This window comes from Apteryx mantelli, chromosome 1 (assembly GCF_036417845.1).
Source record: "Apteryx mantelli isolate bAptMan1 chromosome 1, bAptMan1.hap1, whole genome shotgun sequence".
Taxonomy (NCBI): domain Eukaryota; kingdom Metazoa; phylum Chordata; class Aves; order Apterygiformes; family Apterygidae; genus Apteryx; species Apteryx mantelli.
Genome location: NC_089978.1, coordinates 189622885 through 189639551, shown reverse-complemented (window position 1 = coordinate 189639551; position 16667 = coordinate 189622885). Strand labels below are relative to the sequence as shown.

Sequence of the window (16667 nt, the reverse complement as noted above, 5' to 3'; positions counted from 1 at the left end):
ATACTTCCCCCAAAATAACTGACATTTTGGGTACTAGTCTTTAAGCTAATTCCTGGAGCAATATCTTTCCAGTGATTATTGTTTTCCTAAACATATGGGAAAAGGAGTAGTAAATAGATCATGTACTGTTTTGTCTTTTACAAAACCAAAATAATACAGCAATGAACGAATGTGACCATTCTCCATACTATTCATTTGAGCTATGGAATATGCTTTTGCCCTTCATCTTACATGGTTTAACTACTTAAAAGCGCAGCTAAAACCTCCTGTGCGAATTAAACCATTCACAGAGCTCCCTGCGTGAGTGAATACAGTAATTTCTTTAGGATGACTCTTATTTGTTTCCCGTAATAAAAGTGACAAGATTAGGATGGAAGGAATTTTTGGAGGAATTTAGTATTATACAATGGATGTTCATTTTTAATAATTGTCACCATACAGTTAAACAGAAGCTGTAAACAGCTCTGGCACCAATAAGACTATATGATCTGAAGCTAATTTATTTAGTTTCTGCATTTTTTTTCACTGTTTGAAATTTTGGTGATATAGTTTAGGCAGAGAAGGTGGCATCTGGTCTCCTAGGCTTTTTTCATAGACATATCACAATCTTCCTGTGCAATGTCTTAGGCAAGTAACTTAAACTTCACTTTCTGTTGAATAATACCATTTATCAACAAGGGTGTAGCCACCCATTCCTGTTACACCATTTTTTCCATTCACATCCATCTAGGTAGGAAGTTGTAATAATTTCTGTAAAGCACTAATTTCTGATTAGATTGTGAATTTTAATAATAGTCAAATCCTGTTAATTTTCATTAAGACATAGCTTTTTTTCTTTAGACATCAATTTAAGCTCAATATCTGATTATTGTCTTAGACAAGTCTCTTGAACCTTTTTTCCCTTCTCGTCGAAATTTTGACAGTACAGAAGAAAACCAACTGAGCTCTCCTCAGCTTGGCTGATTTTACTGTGCCTCTTTTCCTAGTATGTGAAGTTACAGCCCTTTCAGATTGAGACTGCTTTGACAGAAGTTAGGGCATAATTAGGAAAAAGGTTCTAAAGCTCAAACAGTATTTTCAGCGTACCCAAATCTTAACATTAAGATAAAAGAATGTTTTTGCTAAATATCATATTTGACTGGTCCACTAGCAATCTTATCTATCTTATTCCTGAGAAAGCACTGGCCAAGTTTACTGCAAGTATTGTACTCCAACGGAGAAGTTAAATTAAATTAATTTCCTTTTCCCTATGGTTTCCGATGTTTGAAAGGAAGTATACCCAGACTCTCTCGTAGAGAATAGAGTCAACAAAAGGTATGTGACAGCAGATGGTCAAAAAAATCTGGATGTACATGAAAGAACATAACAGAGAGTTCCAAGCCATATCCATCCTGCATAAAAACATATAAACAAACAGCATATCTGGGAAACTGTCAGGCTTTTGAGACAGAATAGATACAAATTAAAAACTGAAGACATGGAGCCATATAGCTGTGTCAAGTTTAGAAGATTCGCCTGAACACTATAAAGAACTAGTGGAAACAAATTACAGAAAGTACTCTATCTCATATGTCTATCCAAAAAAAAATTACTATCTGTAATATTAAAAATTGTAAAGTGCACAAATTGTAAAATCTCAAAAACTGTTTGTACTATATAATCTATGTCAAAAAACATCCAATATCTAGAGAAACATGTAATAGGTTAGAATTTTGATCATACTCTGTTTCAAGACTTTTAAAATCAAGATTTTTTTAAAGCTAAGTTTCTGAATGTAATTTTTTTTACTATCACTTCTCTTGGAATCAAGATTTTATATGGCAGAATTTTATCTGTTACTAAGTAGAACCACTTTTGTTTATCTCCAATACACAGACTCAATTTCAGAAAAACAGATCATAGTCTACAACTGTATATTTAATCATTTCCTTATGCCACCTACAATTACTGGCACAGTTAGGAAGATAGAAGATTGAACAATTGTATACTTTATCAGTGAATTAACTATAGTTCAGTTTTCCCCTTCCCTCCCCTCCCCTTTCCTTTCTAAAACTGGACAATCAATCAGAACATAAAGGAGCTTATTTACATGGAACACCATCACATTTGTCTTTGTTGGGTCATCATTTCATGGAAAAACCCAGACTGTATGGCTGTTGAAGACTGGTGCGTATTTAGGATTTAACAAATAACAATTCTTATGCAGAAAACAGTCACAGAGAAAAAATAGCTAATCAAAACACATTACAACATTAGATTTTCACTTTTTATAAATGGAGTAAAGATGCTTTTAAATATATTTACAGTAGGAAAAAGGACTTAGGATTACTACAAGTCAAAATTATTTAGAAATTATGAAAGCGAAGTTGATTTAAATTATATTTGCAATATTATGAACAGAGTGAAATTGCCAAACTCTACCTATTTTGTCTACTCTGTTGTCATTATTCTCACATCCCTTTAATCATAAATGGGCAAAAATAATTTTAAGTTTGTTTAATGCCGCAACAGGCATTGTTATAAGGTAAACACTAGCTATGTAATATTTACTCTTTCAATTAGAACCACCACAGCTCAGTTTTTAGGTCCTAGCTGACTTGCATTTGCAGTTAAAAATTGCTTTTCCAAGTCTTATTCCAAAAAGAACAGGGATTTCCATGAGCTCTTTCTCCACTCTTTTCATTATAACCATACTTTTACCACATTTTTGAGATTATTCTCTAGCAACAGTCGAATCATAGCAAAGCTACTCAATCCTCCTTTCCTTCCAAACCAAATGGCTACTTATTTCTACAGGTAAAAAGAGACCTCTTGTTGGCGGTGCCGGGTGGTTTATTCACATAAACTTAAATGAAAATAAGATTCCCATTTAGTGAACTACTGGGGATAGATTATTATTTGCTTGCAAGGAATGAAATGTGTTAGCATTCATTACATTTTAAATTAGAAGCACATTTCATAAAACATCTTGCAATGAGATTTGCTATCATTAAACTGCTTACTTTAAACAGTTTCAGTTCTCTTGTAATCCATTACATCAGTATATTCCGCAAATAGTCCCACCTAAAAATAAAATATAAAAAAATAAAGTTGAGAAGCACGTACTTTTCTTTTAAAAACTAGTTTATGTTATTCTGACCTCCAGCCCAGCCCCCAAAACATTTAAGTACCTTAAAATACAATGTTTTAAAGATACTAAGATTTGGCCAGGTAATGTCAGTGAACAAACATCCTGTTTAGTAAGATAAAGCAGAATACATAGTAAACAGGTCAGTAGTCATTCACCTGAAATAGCCTATAATTAACATTTGATGTCTAAAAAGTTTAAACAGCAACACCAAAGAATGAGGTATGTATGTTCTCAGATATCACATCAGACTTTCATTTTATGCAACTATTTCACAACTAGCATCTTACAAAATAGATAGTACCATTGTGCCTGTAGAAGTACTGCATTAAAAACAGAAAAATACATTACTACAAGAAACCACCAAACATCACAATTGTCAGGGGCTACAAAAATCCATCATTTTAGCTGTTAGGAAGATGTATCATAAGTTGGTAATAATTTAGGGCTGGATTCACTACCAAAAGGTCCATCCAAATTTTATATGGGCATAGAAATATGTATTTTGGATGAAAGAAAAGAATCACAGGGATGTGAGTGGACTACCTCACAAAAAGGAACCAAATGGACTTTCGTACTGAATCTGCATCTATAATTTTAAATCTATACATGGATTTTTTGTGTGCGTGTGTGCGCATCAAAACACTTATTGGTTGTAAACAAAAATGCAAAATTTGTATTCACAAAAATATTTTATTGGTAATTTTACATAATACCAGATGGGACTGTAAATAGTTCTGCTCTGTATCAGTATATTTGCTAAGTGCGTAAATGTTGACAATTTATGCCATAAAGCAGGGTACGGAGTTCTTTCATATGATTTATGACATAATATTTTCTAAAGGGCCAAATTAAAATGAAAGAAGTTGATTCAAGAACAAAAAAGTAATAGTATTGTTATTTCCTTATTCTTGTGCAACATCTGATATTTCTGTAATGAAATGGTAAGTGACTGTACAACACTACATAAACTTGGGGCAAGGAAACAGCACTAAGCAGAAAAGAGAACTGCATTTCTGATTATTTTTAAAGCTTTTCCAAAATTTCTTATTTCCAGATGTTAGTTTTGCCAAATGCTCAGTCATCTGAGGTTCAATACGCTTGTTACACAATACAGAATACCAGTGTATAGTGACAATGTAGTACTTCACCTGAATTATAAAGCTAACCAATCAATCCTTAGAATATGTTTTCTCTTTTGCTTGTAAACATTACAATAAGTGTTTTAAATGTGAAAGAAAATGGTAAAACCAGCAACATAATTCAGTAACAGTAATCTAGTAAAATGTGTCAAACATTGGCAAAAATTCATACAAGTGTTTTATTTAATAATATTTTCCTATTTAACCACACCAAGTACCAGCAGGTGTTTTTAAGAAGATAATTATTATGAAAATTCTGTTGCAGCAATAGTTGATTAAGTTGATCTTTGACTTGCATACATATAACTATGCTTCACAATTCGCAAATAATACATATTTAGGCAGCTTGAACTATGTTATAAAAATTTAAATTCAGTACATGCCAATAGTAGAGAATCCAAGAGTTGTGTTAGAATTCACTAAACTAAAAGTGAAAATGGACTTACCAATAACACTGCATAATGAACATTCAAACCACATTTTCATGGCACCTTTACACATGAAGATTAAAAAGTTGGTCTGAAAATGCTTTGTAAGCATTAGTAGATTGCATTTAAATTATCATTTCTAACCACTGCATTTTTTTTTTTAAACTGCATAAACTATGTTCCAGTAAACATACCAATTGTGCATGGATAATCTGTCATGAAAATGTGGTAACAGGTGGCAGAAGTTAGGTATTTGCATGTTTTGAAGAGAAGAGACTAAAGAAACTGGAAGAAATAAACTTTAATGAGATTCTCCATTCAGTGACGAGGCTTCTCCTCTGGGTGAAGATGACCTGGACATTCCCCTCTCTGTGTTGTCAGAGCTAGAACCACTCTGACTGTGTTGATCCGCAGAAGCTGCGCTGGAAGCAGGTGGTGACTTAGTTTTCTCCTTAAAGTCTGTAATTATGACTGTCAGATCTCCAACGGTAACTTCCAAATGCTGAGCACTACTTCGATCCACATTTTTCAATCTTGGCCTAAATAAAACAGATAATCATATTAAAAGCACCCACACCCTTGTATTATCTTGTCTTCCTCCTGCTTTTTATGAGCTCTGGAGAAGGTACATGAATATCAGCATAATACAGCTGCGTGGAACAAGTAATACATAAAATAATAATGTACCACAAGTATTTACTATGGAGTATTTCCAGTTAAGTTTTACATTAAAATGGCTGTAACAGAGATAGATGTAAGGTGCCTTCTCCACCTTTTCCTAAGATTTATATAAAACTTGACCTTATGGATAACGTAACTGTGCAGCAATACAATTTTGTTATATATTTTAAGGTTTTTGTTTTTTAAAAAATTGTCTTTTGTTATTGTGGCTATAAAGTTATGACCCAGAGAAACATCCATTTCTGCAGCAAGCCTAGAACAAGTCTAAATAGAGAAGAATGTTTAATAATGAAAATTTTGATGTCTGAAAAGTTCATCTGTGCTTTTTGAATTCAACAGCACTGGTAGTTTTAACCACAAATTCTTCTGCATTCTGAAAGTGTTAGCTTGCAGCAGGTATATTTCCTTTCAAAACCTCATTAAGACTAGTATACTGTTTGGACTGGACTTTGTGTTCAGAGTATAATTCTGGTATCCTAGCACACGCTGTGATTTCAGTTATGCACATATTTTCACAACATACAGAACCAGAGAAGAATGCTATGAATTATATTCTGTACAAGCTGTTGAGAACAGCATGGCTTTATGCATTTAACTGACGCCACAGCTTTCACCAGGTCAAGCTGCAATAAAAGAAATGAATATGACATCACATGTTAGCAGGTGTTTTAACAGCAAAGTCCTGACTTTTACCCTATCATCCAACTTTGCTTCAAGCAGAGTTCCAGTAGGTTCCCAGTCATTTCAGCTGAAACACCTCATGCCCTCCCTCTACTAGACAGAGATAGGGTTTGACATTTTGTTCCCCAGAGACTGAAGAATCTAAGAGAAGGCTGAAAATCTGCTGCTCTGTAAGATGGGAATGGAGAGGAAAAAAAAATTAAAAATCAGCATTATCAGCCTGCATAAGTGGCATGTCTGGAGGTTATTGATCATGTTTAGTGTGCAGGCAGATTTTATGACCGTTTCCAGCAGAAATATATAACTTTTCAGTTGAAGAGTTAAAAAACAAAAGCCTCATAGCCTGGTTGTTTCCAGTATTTATTCATCGTGCAAATCTCTGTAGTGGTATTTTAGTCCAAGATTTTTATTTAAGTGTTCATTTTTCCTTATCTCACTTTTGCATTTTTCAATGTAATGTTACAACTTAACCTTCAATATTTACATTTATAATACCTAATTAGCTTCGTTAAAACTAGCTATGTTAACTCCAAATATTTCATAACAGAAGTACTGCAGCTGAGTGTGCGGTACAGCTAAAAATTTTGAGTACAAAAAACAAGAAAAATAATCAAATAAATGTATTCTCCTGCTGAAGTATCTGTCTCCTTAATCCTAACCACATCTATCTTAAAGATTGTTATGGAGCTTCTCTCTTGTCTCATAGTTTCTCGCTGGTTCTGACCCTGATAGCCTCTTTCAGGCATAAGAGAAGCATTTGCTACTTCTCCACAGAACTGATTCCAAGAAACCTTCCTTGTCTGGATTACTTTGGAAAGCTCTCTCTCTAAGACTCTAAGAGCCTAAGGTTTCCTTCAGTATCCCAGATGTAGTACAGAGAATTTTTATCATTAGGAAGTTTATTTGCCTTACCCTTTCACAAAAATTTACTCTAATTCTGCAAGGATACCAATGACTATGTTACTTTCCTACTCTTCTGGAACCTGGTATTTGCTCTTTCTTTCTTTCTCTCCTATTATTCTGCACAAAACTAGTTGCTCTCCTCACCTCTGTTTTCCAGAACCTAATATCATCCCTTTTGCCTATCTACGGTTTCATATGGTGTGAGAAAGACATCTGTTCCCCTTAACAAAAGTACCCAGCTCTCTTGCTTTCGTTTTCAGCTGGTCTCCATCTTCTGGTCAAAATTATGAACTGCAGGTTTTCTTCACATTTAATAGGCAGCCTAAAAAACAATGAAACTTCAACACAACTATTTAGCCTTATTTTTGAAAGTTTACCACAGCACTTACAGAGCAGTAAAATGCAGAGCATTTTCTTACTTTTTTATTATTATATTTACCAATACTGCAAAAGTTTCTAAAAATTTTACCTGGTTTTCTTATGACTGTTCTTTTTGCTAGTTGTTTCCTTTTCACTTTTTTCCTTTTCTACTTTGTCTTTTTTCTCTTTCTTTGATTGTGTAGGGGGCACGAATTGCTGGGGAACCTGCTGTGCAACCAGCTGAGAGACAGGTCGAGGTTTCCTGTGTGCACATATATATATATATATACACATAATGCTTAGACTTTACAACATCAGTCTCAAAACTCTCTACACTTTGGTTATTAACAGTAACATTCAGTACAAAATCAAATACTCCTAAAACTTATCTAGCTGCTAACACTTCATTATAATAGAATATCAGATTTAAACCACTAGAGCCTTTCGATTCACTTTCATTATGAACAACAGATTTTTTATGAAGGATTTAAAGAAAGGACTTTCCAATGTACCCTTTTCCTCCAGTTGTTATATCCAGACAGAGACTTAAAAGGGGTGAGCTCCACAAGATGAAGTTTTCAAAGGGAACACACCTTTTTCCCCCCCTCAAATGAGGAAGGGGACCATTCTGAGTGTACTGCAGTTCCTACCAGCACACAATACTCATCACAAAGAAGAAAGAGCCGACCTTTCCGTTTATCAAAGTTACGGCCACTGTAAGCTTTATAGAGTAAAACTTACTGTTTCAACTCATATTCCTCAAAAGCAATGGCAAATCCTGTTGAATGGTGTTTCATTTTTATCAGGTTCTTCACTGGAAAAAATATACACTAATACAGTAGGCTGTAGCTATCAGGACATATATACTCTACAAGCTGGCCACAGAAACTTCTGAACTTCAGAATACACAATGCAGTTTTTTCCCCTCAGGTTTTGATTCAAACTAAAAACAGTTTACCATTTTTATATTTTCTGAAATATGAATATTCTTTCTTTTGAAATTGCTTCATTTTTATTTTATTTTGTATTGGAATACAGGAATTCTAACATGAAATGAAATGAAATGTTTTACTCTTTCCAATTAAAATGTATTTCTTTATTTTGAGATTTTGGAATTAAGAAATTCCAAATCATTACATATAAAAGGAAAGTTCTCTGACTCTATGAAGACTTTAAAGTTATGAAATTCTTCTCCAGAAGAATGTTTGCCCTGCAAAGCTCTGAGTTTTGTTTGTTGGTGGTAGTTTTTTAAATAGGAAAAGCACAAATTATATGCATTGTGATACTCTGAAAATAGAAAGCAGTTATTTAAGCTACACAAGCTATCAGCTCTTATGCATATTTATTTACCCCAGCCTACAAGATCACACTACCAGCACTTCTTGCTTAGGTGAAGCAACGAGTGGAATAGTAAAAGCAGAATATCAGGGCAGCTGCCATTAGTAAGTTATCATATTTTCAGCAATGATTGCTATAGTTCAGGTAACATATAGAAAGCCAAGTTATAAGAATCCAAAAAAGCACAAAAAAGGCAGTTACCATAAGACAGTTCAGATTTCATGAGTCTCCACAAGTTCTTAATGAATTAAAGTAAAAATAGTCTATTAAAAATGTCAACACAGTAACTTCGGGGTAAAATCTAGACTACGAAATACCCAGTCACGAATTAATCCCACACTAACTCAGGAAGAGACAATCTCAGCAACAGATTGCTTAGTGGAAACTACCCAGCTTTTATCAACTGGCAAATATATGACCACATGCTTTTCAGCCAACAACTGCAGGTAGTTCCTCAGAAAACAAATACGGTATATTGAATCTGGAATCACTAAAATGACTCAATGGTCTGTAACAATTGTTTGTATGAACAGAGTATATATGACATGTTTAAACAAACCTGCCTCAGAACAGTCTTAACTTTTCATCAGAGTAGTTCATAACAAAACATGGAGAACCAAGGTGTAATGGATACACAAATTTATTTCATCTGAAAAACATTTGTGATATATAAACAAAACTGTTCATCTGTCTTGAATTGGAGGTTGCCCCAGGAGACAGGGATACAGTGAGTTAATATTTCTAGTGATGGCCAAGTGACAACCCCATAACTACTTCATGGTGACCTGTGAGAATAATCTGACATGTCACTTATCACAAAGTCACAGAATGGTTGAGGTTGGAAGGGACCCCTGGAGATCATCTAGTCCAACCCCCTTGCTCAAGCAGGGGTCACCTAGAGCACATTGCCCAGGATGGTGTCCAGATGGCTTTTGAATACTCCAAGGAAGAAAGGAGACTCCTCAACCTCTCTGGGCAACCTGTTCCAGCGCTCAGTCACCCTCACAGTGAAAAAGTTTTTCCTCATGTTCAGACAGAACTGTCTGTGTTTCAGTTTGTGCCCGTTGCCTTGTGTCCTGTCGCTGGGCACCACTGAAAAGAGTCTGGCTCCATCCCCCCTTGATACCCTCTCTTCAGATACTTATACACATTGATAAGATCCTCCCTCAGTCTTCTCTTCTCCAGCCTGAACACTCCCAGCTCTCTCAACCTCTCCTCATATGAGAGATGCTCCAGTACTTTAATCATCTTCGTAGCCCTCTGCTGGACTCTTTCCAGTAGCTCTTGTATTGCAGAGCCCAGAATTGGACACAGTACTCCCGATGGGGCCTCACCAGGGCTGAGTAGAGGGGGAGGATCACCTTCCTCAACCTGCTGGCAACACTCTTCCTGATGCACCCCAGGATACCATTGGCCTTCTTGGCCACAAGGGCACATTGCTGCCTCATGCTTAACTTGGTGTCCACCAGCACTCCCAGGTCCTTCTCCGCAGAGCTGCTTTCCAGCAGGTCAACCCCCAACCTGTACTGGTGCAGGGGGTTATTCCTCCCCAGGTGCAGGACCCTGCACTTGCCTTTGTTGAACTTCATGAGGTTCCTCTCCGCCCACCTCTCCAGCCTGGCCAGGTCTCTCTGAATGGCAGCACAGCCCTCTAGCGTATCAGCCACTCCTCCCAGTTTTGTATCATCGGCAAACTTGCTGAGGGTGCACTCTGTCCCTTCATCCAGGTCATTGATGAAGAAGTTGAACAGGGCTGGACCCAGTACTGACCTCTGGGGGACACCACTAGCTACAGGCCTCCAAACAGGTAAAACAGTAGAAAATTCCTTGGGACAGGATTAATTGTTGTCCAGGGCTGTGGACAACACCATCCATGATCATGGAAACATCTTAAAAAGGCAGGGAGAAAGAGAAAGAGAGAAATAAGTCTTCAACACCTATTCTAGGAGTTTTCAATATGAAACAATCTCATTTCCAGAGGGCAAACTAGATTATTTCTATTACAGCACAACTGGGAAATTAGGCTTAGAACCAAGTCGTAGGTTTAGAACTTTGTTTGTCTAGTGCCTAATACTGTAAAACAAATGAAAAAGCCCTCCCCCCCCAAAAAAAACCCACAAAAACCAAACCATCTTTGCCACAAGGAACTGAAGTCAATTAAGACCAAAAACACTTGGGAAGATGCACTAAAAATAAATCAAGAAGTTCTGCATGGTTTTGTTGCAACAAGGAATTCCACTAAGTTGTTTTATTCCTCCTGATTAAACATCCATCTTCACTCTTTAGATATATTTTTACTTGAGATATATTTTTGGCCTAACTCCTCCTCACAGAAACAGATCAGACTGTTCAGGCTATTACTTTCCCTGAAGTATATTACTTTTCCCTGAGGTATATGAAAAATCCTCATCTGCCAAATGTATATTTAATTTGTCAATTGCTTTTAAAGCTGTGTATCAATTATGATATCTATATTCCTTCTTAAATCAGGCATTCAATGTTTTTCAAAAAAAATCATTAAGAAAAAAAATGAATTCACATCTCTCAACACTGATTTATTCTTTCAAATGTTCAATAATTTTCTCAGATACTCAAAAAGAGCTACAGAACTGCAATCAAACACTTTGCAAGCCATGCAGGCTTCAGAAGATAACTGTACCACTCATGAAGTTTATAACCAGTAGACTAGTTCATGACTTTGCAGTAGCTCAGTCATGTGATTCGAGCATGAAGGAACTTATACAGAGAAAGACTTTCTTGCAGAGAAGATAAAGGTAAGAAAAGATACTATTTCTGTAACAAGAAATCAATTTTGATCATTTGCCAAAATACTTAGGACATTTTAAGTTACCAGTTTTCAAAAACACAGTTAAAGACTCCAGTGTAATAGGTTACTACAGATTAAATAGATATAGACAGTGTTAACATTGCTGTTTAATTCAACATATTCATAGTAATTTGCTTTTTGAACATATTCAGGACAGAAATGTTCATAAATGTAATGCATGTTACTTGTTTAGGTATATGGTCAGCTCCTCAAAACTACATTTTTATCTAATAATTTCAATTGTTACAAGTGGAACACTAGTCAAGAGACATACACTATTACAAAAGGTAAGAGCTATCAATTCTTTCCAATAGAGATGAACACTATGGTTTGGACTCTATGCCTCTAAGAATACCAATGGATTAATTTATTAGGCTTTCCTTTCCAGGAGGACTCTAAGCATCATAGCTCCAGGTATTAAGCCTCTCCTCTAACACTCAGGTTTTCCTTTTCAGGCACAGTTACCTTTCTTCTAAGCTGCCATCAGGCATGCTTCTATTAAAGTATGTTTCTATTCCAACCTTCTCCATTATAGTTTCATATATGATCTAATTCCTTTCATAGGAAGACATTTTCACATTCCTTTCAAGGACCTGTGAAAACACACACATTTCATACATATGACTGCCTTAAAAAATGAGAACAAATATTTGCTTAAAAAAAAAAAAAGCCAATAGACACTAATACAAACATTCAAGTATACCTTTGCTGTTTTCCCTACAAATCCCATGAATGCTAATCAGCAAGGATATCATCATTTTAGACATGTTTACTCTATTTTCCTTGTTGCAGGATACGACTGCATTTTGTTTTATGGGATTTAACATTGCTACTGTTTTAGGGGATATATTTACAGAGGCTGCAGAGCATTGTTTATTTAGGATTTGTGTGCATTAACTCATTCAACACTGAGGCTCCTAATGTGAGCAAATACTTAATACTGAGAAGGATGTGCTAGTTTTTATTGTTGGCTTTCTAAAAAAAGCTTTATACCAAAGCATTTTACATGCCTAGACATGAAAAATATCTGGAACTTGTACCCTCAAGTCATTTCCCTTTCCCATTGCTTAACTCAATACCTTCCTTTTCTTAAGTCATTTGGGACTTCTCACAGCAGTGCATGCTTCCTTAATCTCCCTCACCCTGATCTTCATCAATAACCTACCTAAAAGGAATTTCAGCCAATTTGAAATGTTCAACTTGGCCTCATTACAACAAAGTAGATCAGCTTTGAAAACAACCCCCCCCCCCAAAAAAAAAAAGCAGTGTGCAATGTTTAACATTCAATAATCAACATATGCAGAAGTACTGTCAACTCTCAGTCACACCACCTGTACATCAAACATGCAGTGGGACAACCAAACAGGCTTACTGCTGAAGCAGCTTGAGTCTGGCTGAATTTACTTAACTCAGACAGAGCACAATTGCATTTTCACAGTGCTGCTTCTACAGCCAGTATGGGTCCATAAGCAGTCTAAAGTCTTCTGCACTACCCAATCTGAGCTCAGATTCTGACAGACATGAACTATTTATCTGCTGAACCACCTCCAGGTTCCATACACTACAGTCTGGAAACAGAGCATGATGATCTGTAACAGTTTTGCATGGACCAACTCCAAATTTAACTAAATCACAAATGATTCCTGCACAACCCTGTAAGCATCGGTATGAGGCTTCCCTGCATGCAGGGTTCTGGGAAGATCCATCTGTTTGGTGCTGCATACCCTGAGCACACAGAGCCAGCCAAGACCACTGAGTGGCACAGAAAAGAGACATCAACAGTCTCTAACACAGCAGCCAACCCCTTAGTTTTGATTCAGTGCCAGTCACACTGGTCTTGACTGTCCCATACAGAACCAGTACTCTCATCCTCCCAGGACTCATATCATTTAATTTTTTCCACTGTCTAAACTCTCTCAGCCTCCCATTACTCAGACTAATCAATTGCAGCTAACAGAAAGTCCACTTCTGCAAATCTTAAAAAAGGCATGTGAGTCGGTGAGCCATGCTAAAGCACACTGCAGATGTCCTACACACTATTTCTTCTTCAGTTTGATGAAGCAGCACAATGCTCATTTCTTAAGGTTCTCTCAGCAGGTACACAGATCTCAGAATGCATCTTATTCTTCTATATTTAAAGCTGGATGTTGTAATAAAATCTCAGGACTGAACACATACACTTTTCAACCTATTGGGGGACTAAGGTCTTCATATTGTCATCTATAGTATGCAGTTTACAGAGTAAATATTACAAAAAATAAATGATGGGGGACATCCTCAAATGCACACTCTTTCTTGAAGTTAAATCCCCTATGCTTCATACATTTTACTATGAGAAGGCATTAAAAAACTATTTCCCAAACCTAACAGAATGTCCTAAATTAAGGAAATGCCACCACTTCTGTTTTTCTATCAAGTTGAAAGATGTTCTTCAACAGATGACCTGGACCCAGAATTAATATCCCCCAGCTAGAGCTTCCATTCTAAAACGACCCTTCCCTTTCCTCTTTTCAAGTTCATCTGTCTCCTGGCTCCAATTCAGACAAAAAGCCCTTGTCAGGGGCTTATCCTGTCCTGAGTAGCAAATTATCTATTTCATAAAGCAAAGTGCCACATATGCAAAACAACTAAAGGCTTTTAGAAAACAGTACGTGAAGCCAAACATTTCAGTCTATTATTGATCTCTGGTCAGTTTACTTGCCTCACTTTTCCTTTTATAACTAGTGCAATATTCCAGTCTGCTTCTACTTCTCTATCAATGAACAGACACAATTATGTTTTCAATTCATCTTACTCCCTGGATTCCTAAGAAATTATATATATCCTGCCCCATCCTGGAAATTAGGAAGAAATTGCTGGATATTATGCTGTAACTGTCCAGTATATTATCAACCTGTTTTTGTTTCATGGACTCAAGTTTCTCTTTCAGATATTAGGAAGCTACCTTTTGAGTGACAAAAGGATTGAATGAGACAGACAAGATGTTTACACTGTCAAACAGAAAGGTAACTATTATATAGTAGGAATCATTTATTCATCAGAACAGTTCTAGTTTTCAGACTGATCAGACATATCTCCTATCATATTTTCATTCCCAGAAAAGACCAGCTCCTCCTCAGAACAGTGTGCTGTATTTTTTCAAAATTCATCATTTACTTCTGTGTAGAATCTCTATCAGATATATTCCATAACTTTCACTTGTCACATGATTTTTTCTTTCTTCCTCTGTAGAAGATCATCACTTCTTAACAAGCAGGTTTCACAGACTTAAAAAGATTTTATCCAGAGGAACCCCTAATCTCTAAGAAGCACTACTTATCTAAACTTCTCCCTGCAGGGAGACACTGACCTTTTGTTTAGGACAGCAGACTCATCCCTCAAGAAAGAGAGTTTAGAAATATTTGGAATAGAAACCTTACTGACTTTGTCCTGTCCCTGGGCACAGTATGCTTTCCTCAAATATAGAATAATCCACATTATTTTTCAAATCCAAAATATTCTTCCTTTTCAGATGATTCAGGAGGACTGGATAAATGCTTCCATGTTAAAAGAAGTTCCCAAATCTTCTACACTGCTTCTTGTTTCTACTCTACCCTTAAAGCCATCACTGCACAGGACTCAACTAGTGAGTCCAGCATGCCTCTGAATATCTTCTCCATCCACACTTCAGATATCCACTATATCTGTCTCACTAGCAAGGAAGACCTCATTCATTGGGAACCAGTAATCTAGTCAATCAGTGCCCTGAATTTTACTCTCCAGGGTTTTTCCAAGGATTAATTATCAGAACCACTATTGCCAAAAGCCCTTACAAGCAGTAACTAATCTACTTAGACAAGTCATCTTTGGTCAAACTCTTGCAATTGCTAACGGAAACAGGAACAGCACAAAAAAAGAAATGCTTTGGCTTTTACGCACATTCACCACACATTTTTCCTTATGATGTCTCCTTGGAAAAATTTTAGTTTGTTACAAAAGCTGCATTATAAACACAGGGTATGCTAATGAACTTCAGACTAAACTCAGTAAGTTTTTTCATGGTTCTGACTAAGGTAGTAGGAACCTTAAAATCAGAGTCAGGGGGTTCCCAATTAAATATCTTCAGTCAAAGTGTAAGAGAACAAGCTCAGTCAGCTTCTAGGAAAGAAACCTAAAACTAATCCTAGGCATCAGAGAAAGTCAATCAGCTCCCTCCCCAGACCACTGGAAGTTTCCCTGTATCCCACTTCCTTCTCTCTCTCTTTTTTTTTTTTTCCCCCTTAACTACTTATGAAGGAAGATTGTTTAAAAAACAACCTTCCCAAAATTAAGCACTTCTGACAGTCATGAAAAAATGTGACTATTACAGTATCATCATGACAATGCCTCCACTTTTTATCCAATTCACATCCCTTTGATTTTTTTCCCTCCTTTGTATGCTGTTTATACAACCTTATGCAACTTCTACATTATCCTAAGTCATGCCTAAATTCAGCTGGTTTCTATCTGGATAGCAAAAATTTTTTGTTAAAGCACTCATCCTTACTTTAATTACACAAACTCTTCTCTCCATTTGTCTGTAATTACATTGCCTGTTTCTTCCTTTGACTTCTCTGTTTTCCCCTCAATTCCATATAAAAATGTGACCCATAGATCTACCTTATCCTTTAATGTGAAGTTTTACCCTCATGTTCCATCCATCTCAAGTGGCATTCGCTACTACAATTAGAGGGCCGCAATCTTTAATACAGTATTCCTCACAATATTCCATCATGGCAGAGCAGTACTGTTATCCCTAATGCTACTTATTAGCAGAGGCACAAAGGAAATAAGGACTCAGACATATGAGAAGCATCATGAATAAGCTGATACACAGTAACCACTATGTGCACCCTTAAACCACTGCAAATGCTCCATGACTTTTGTTAGATTAGTTTTCTTCCACTGATAAAGAAAACTTTACTGAAGTGCCTTGCTGCAGACAGTTCTGCCAATTAGGTGATCCATAAGAACTGATAATACTATTGTAAGAATTCATACAGCATTAAACTTCTAAGAGACTTTTCAAAAGTACTGCCAAATCAGTGGCAAGGAAAGCATTTAACCCTTTCTTCTCAAGTTCAAAACAAGTACCCTTATCACACGTTGACCTTCTACTCAAGTAATTGCACAATATTTCAAAGATTAATATCCTCTAACAT

At 36.2% G+C, this 16667-nt stretch overlaps 1 protein-coding gene across 2 annotated transcripts in view; it reads right to left on the bottom strand.

Moving 5' to 3' along the window:
- Positions 1-4983: 4983 nt before the first annotated feature.
- The window catches only part of YAF2 (YY1 associated factor 2), a 51702-nt gene continuing 40018 nt past the window's right edge, over positions 4984-16667 (bottom strand). For both annotated transcript variants that reach the window (XM_013947565.2, XM_067314584.1), the window contains 2 exons: positions 7432-7584; positions 4984-5236 (listed from right to left, as the gene is read on the bottom strand). In XM_013947565.2, coding sequence (XP_013803019.1) covers positions 4999-5236; positions 7432-7584 — 391 coding nt within the window. In that variant the 3' untranslated portion in view covers positions 4984-4998. The remainder of the gene's footprint in view (positions 5237-7431; positions 7585-16667) is intronic.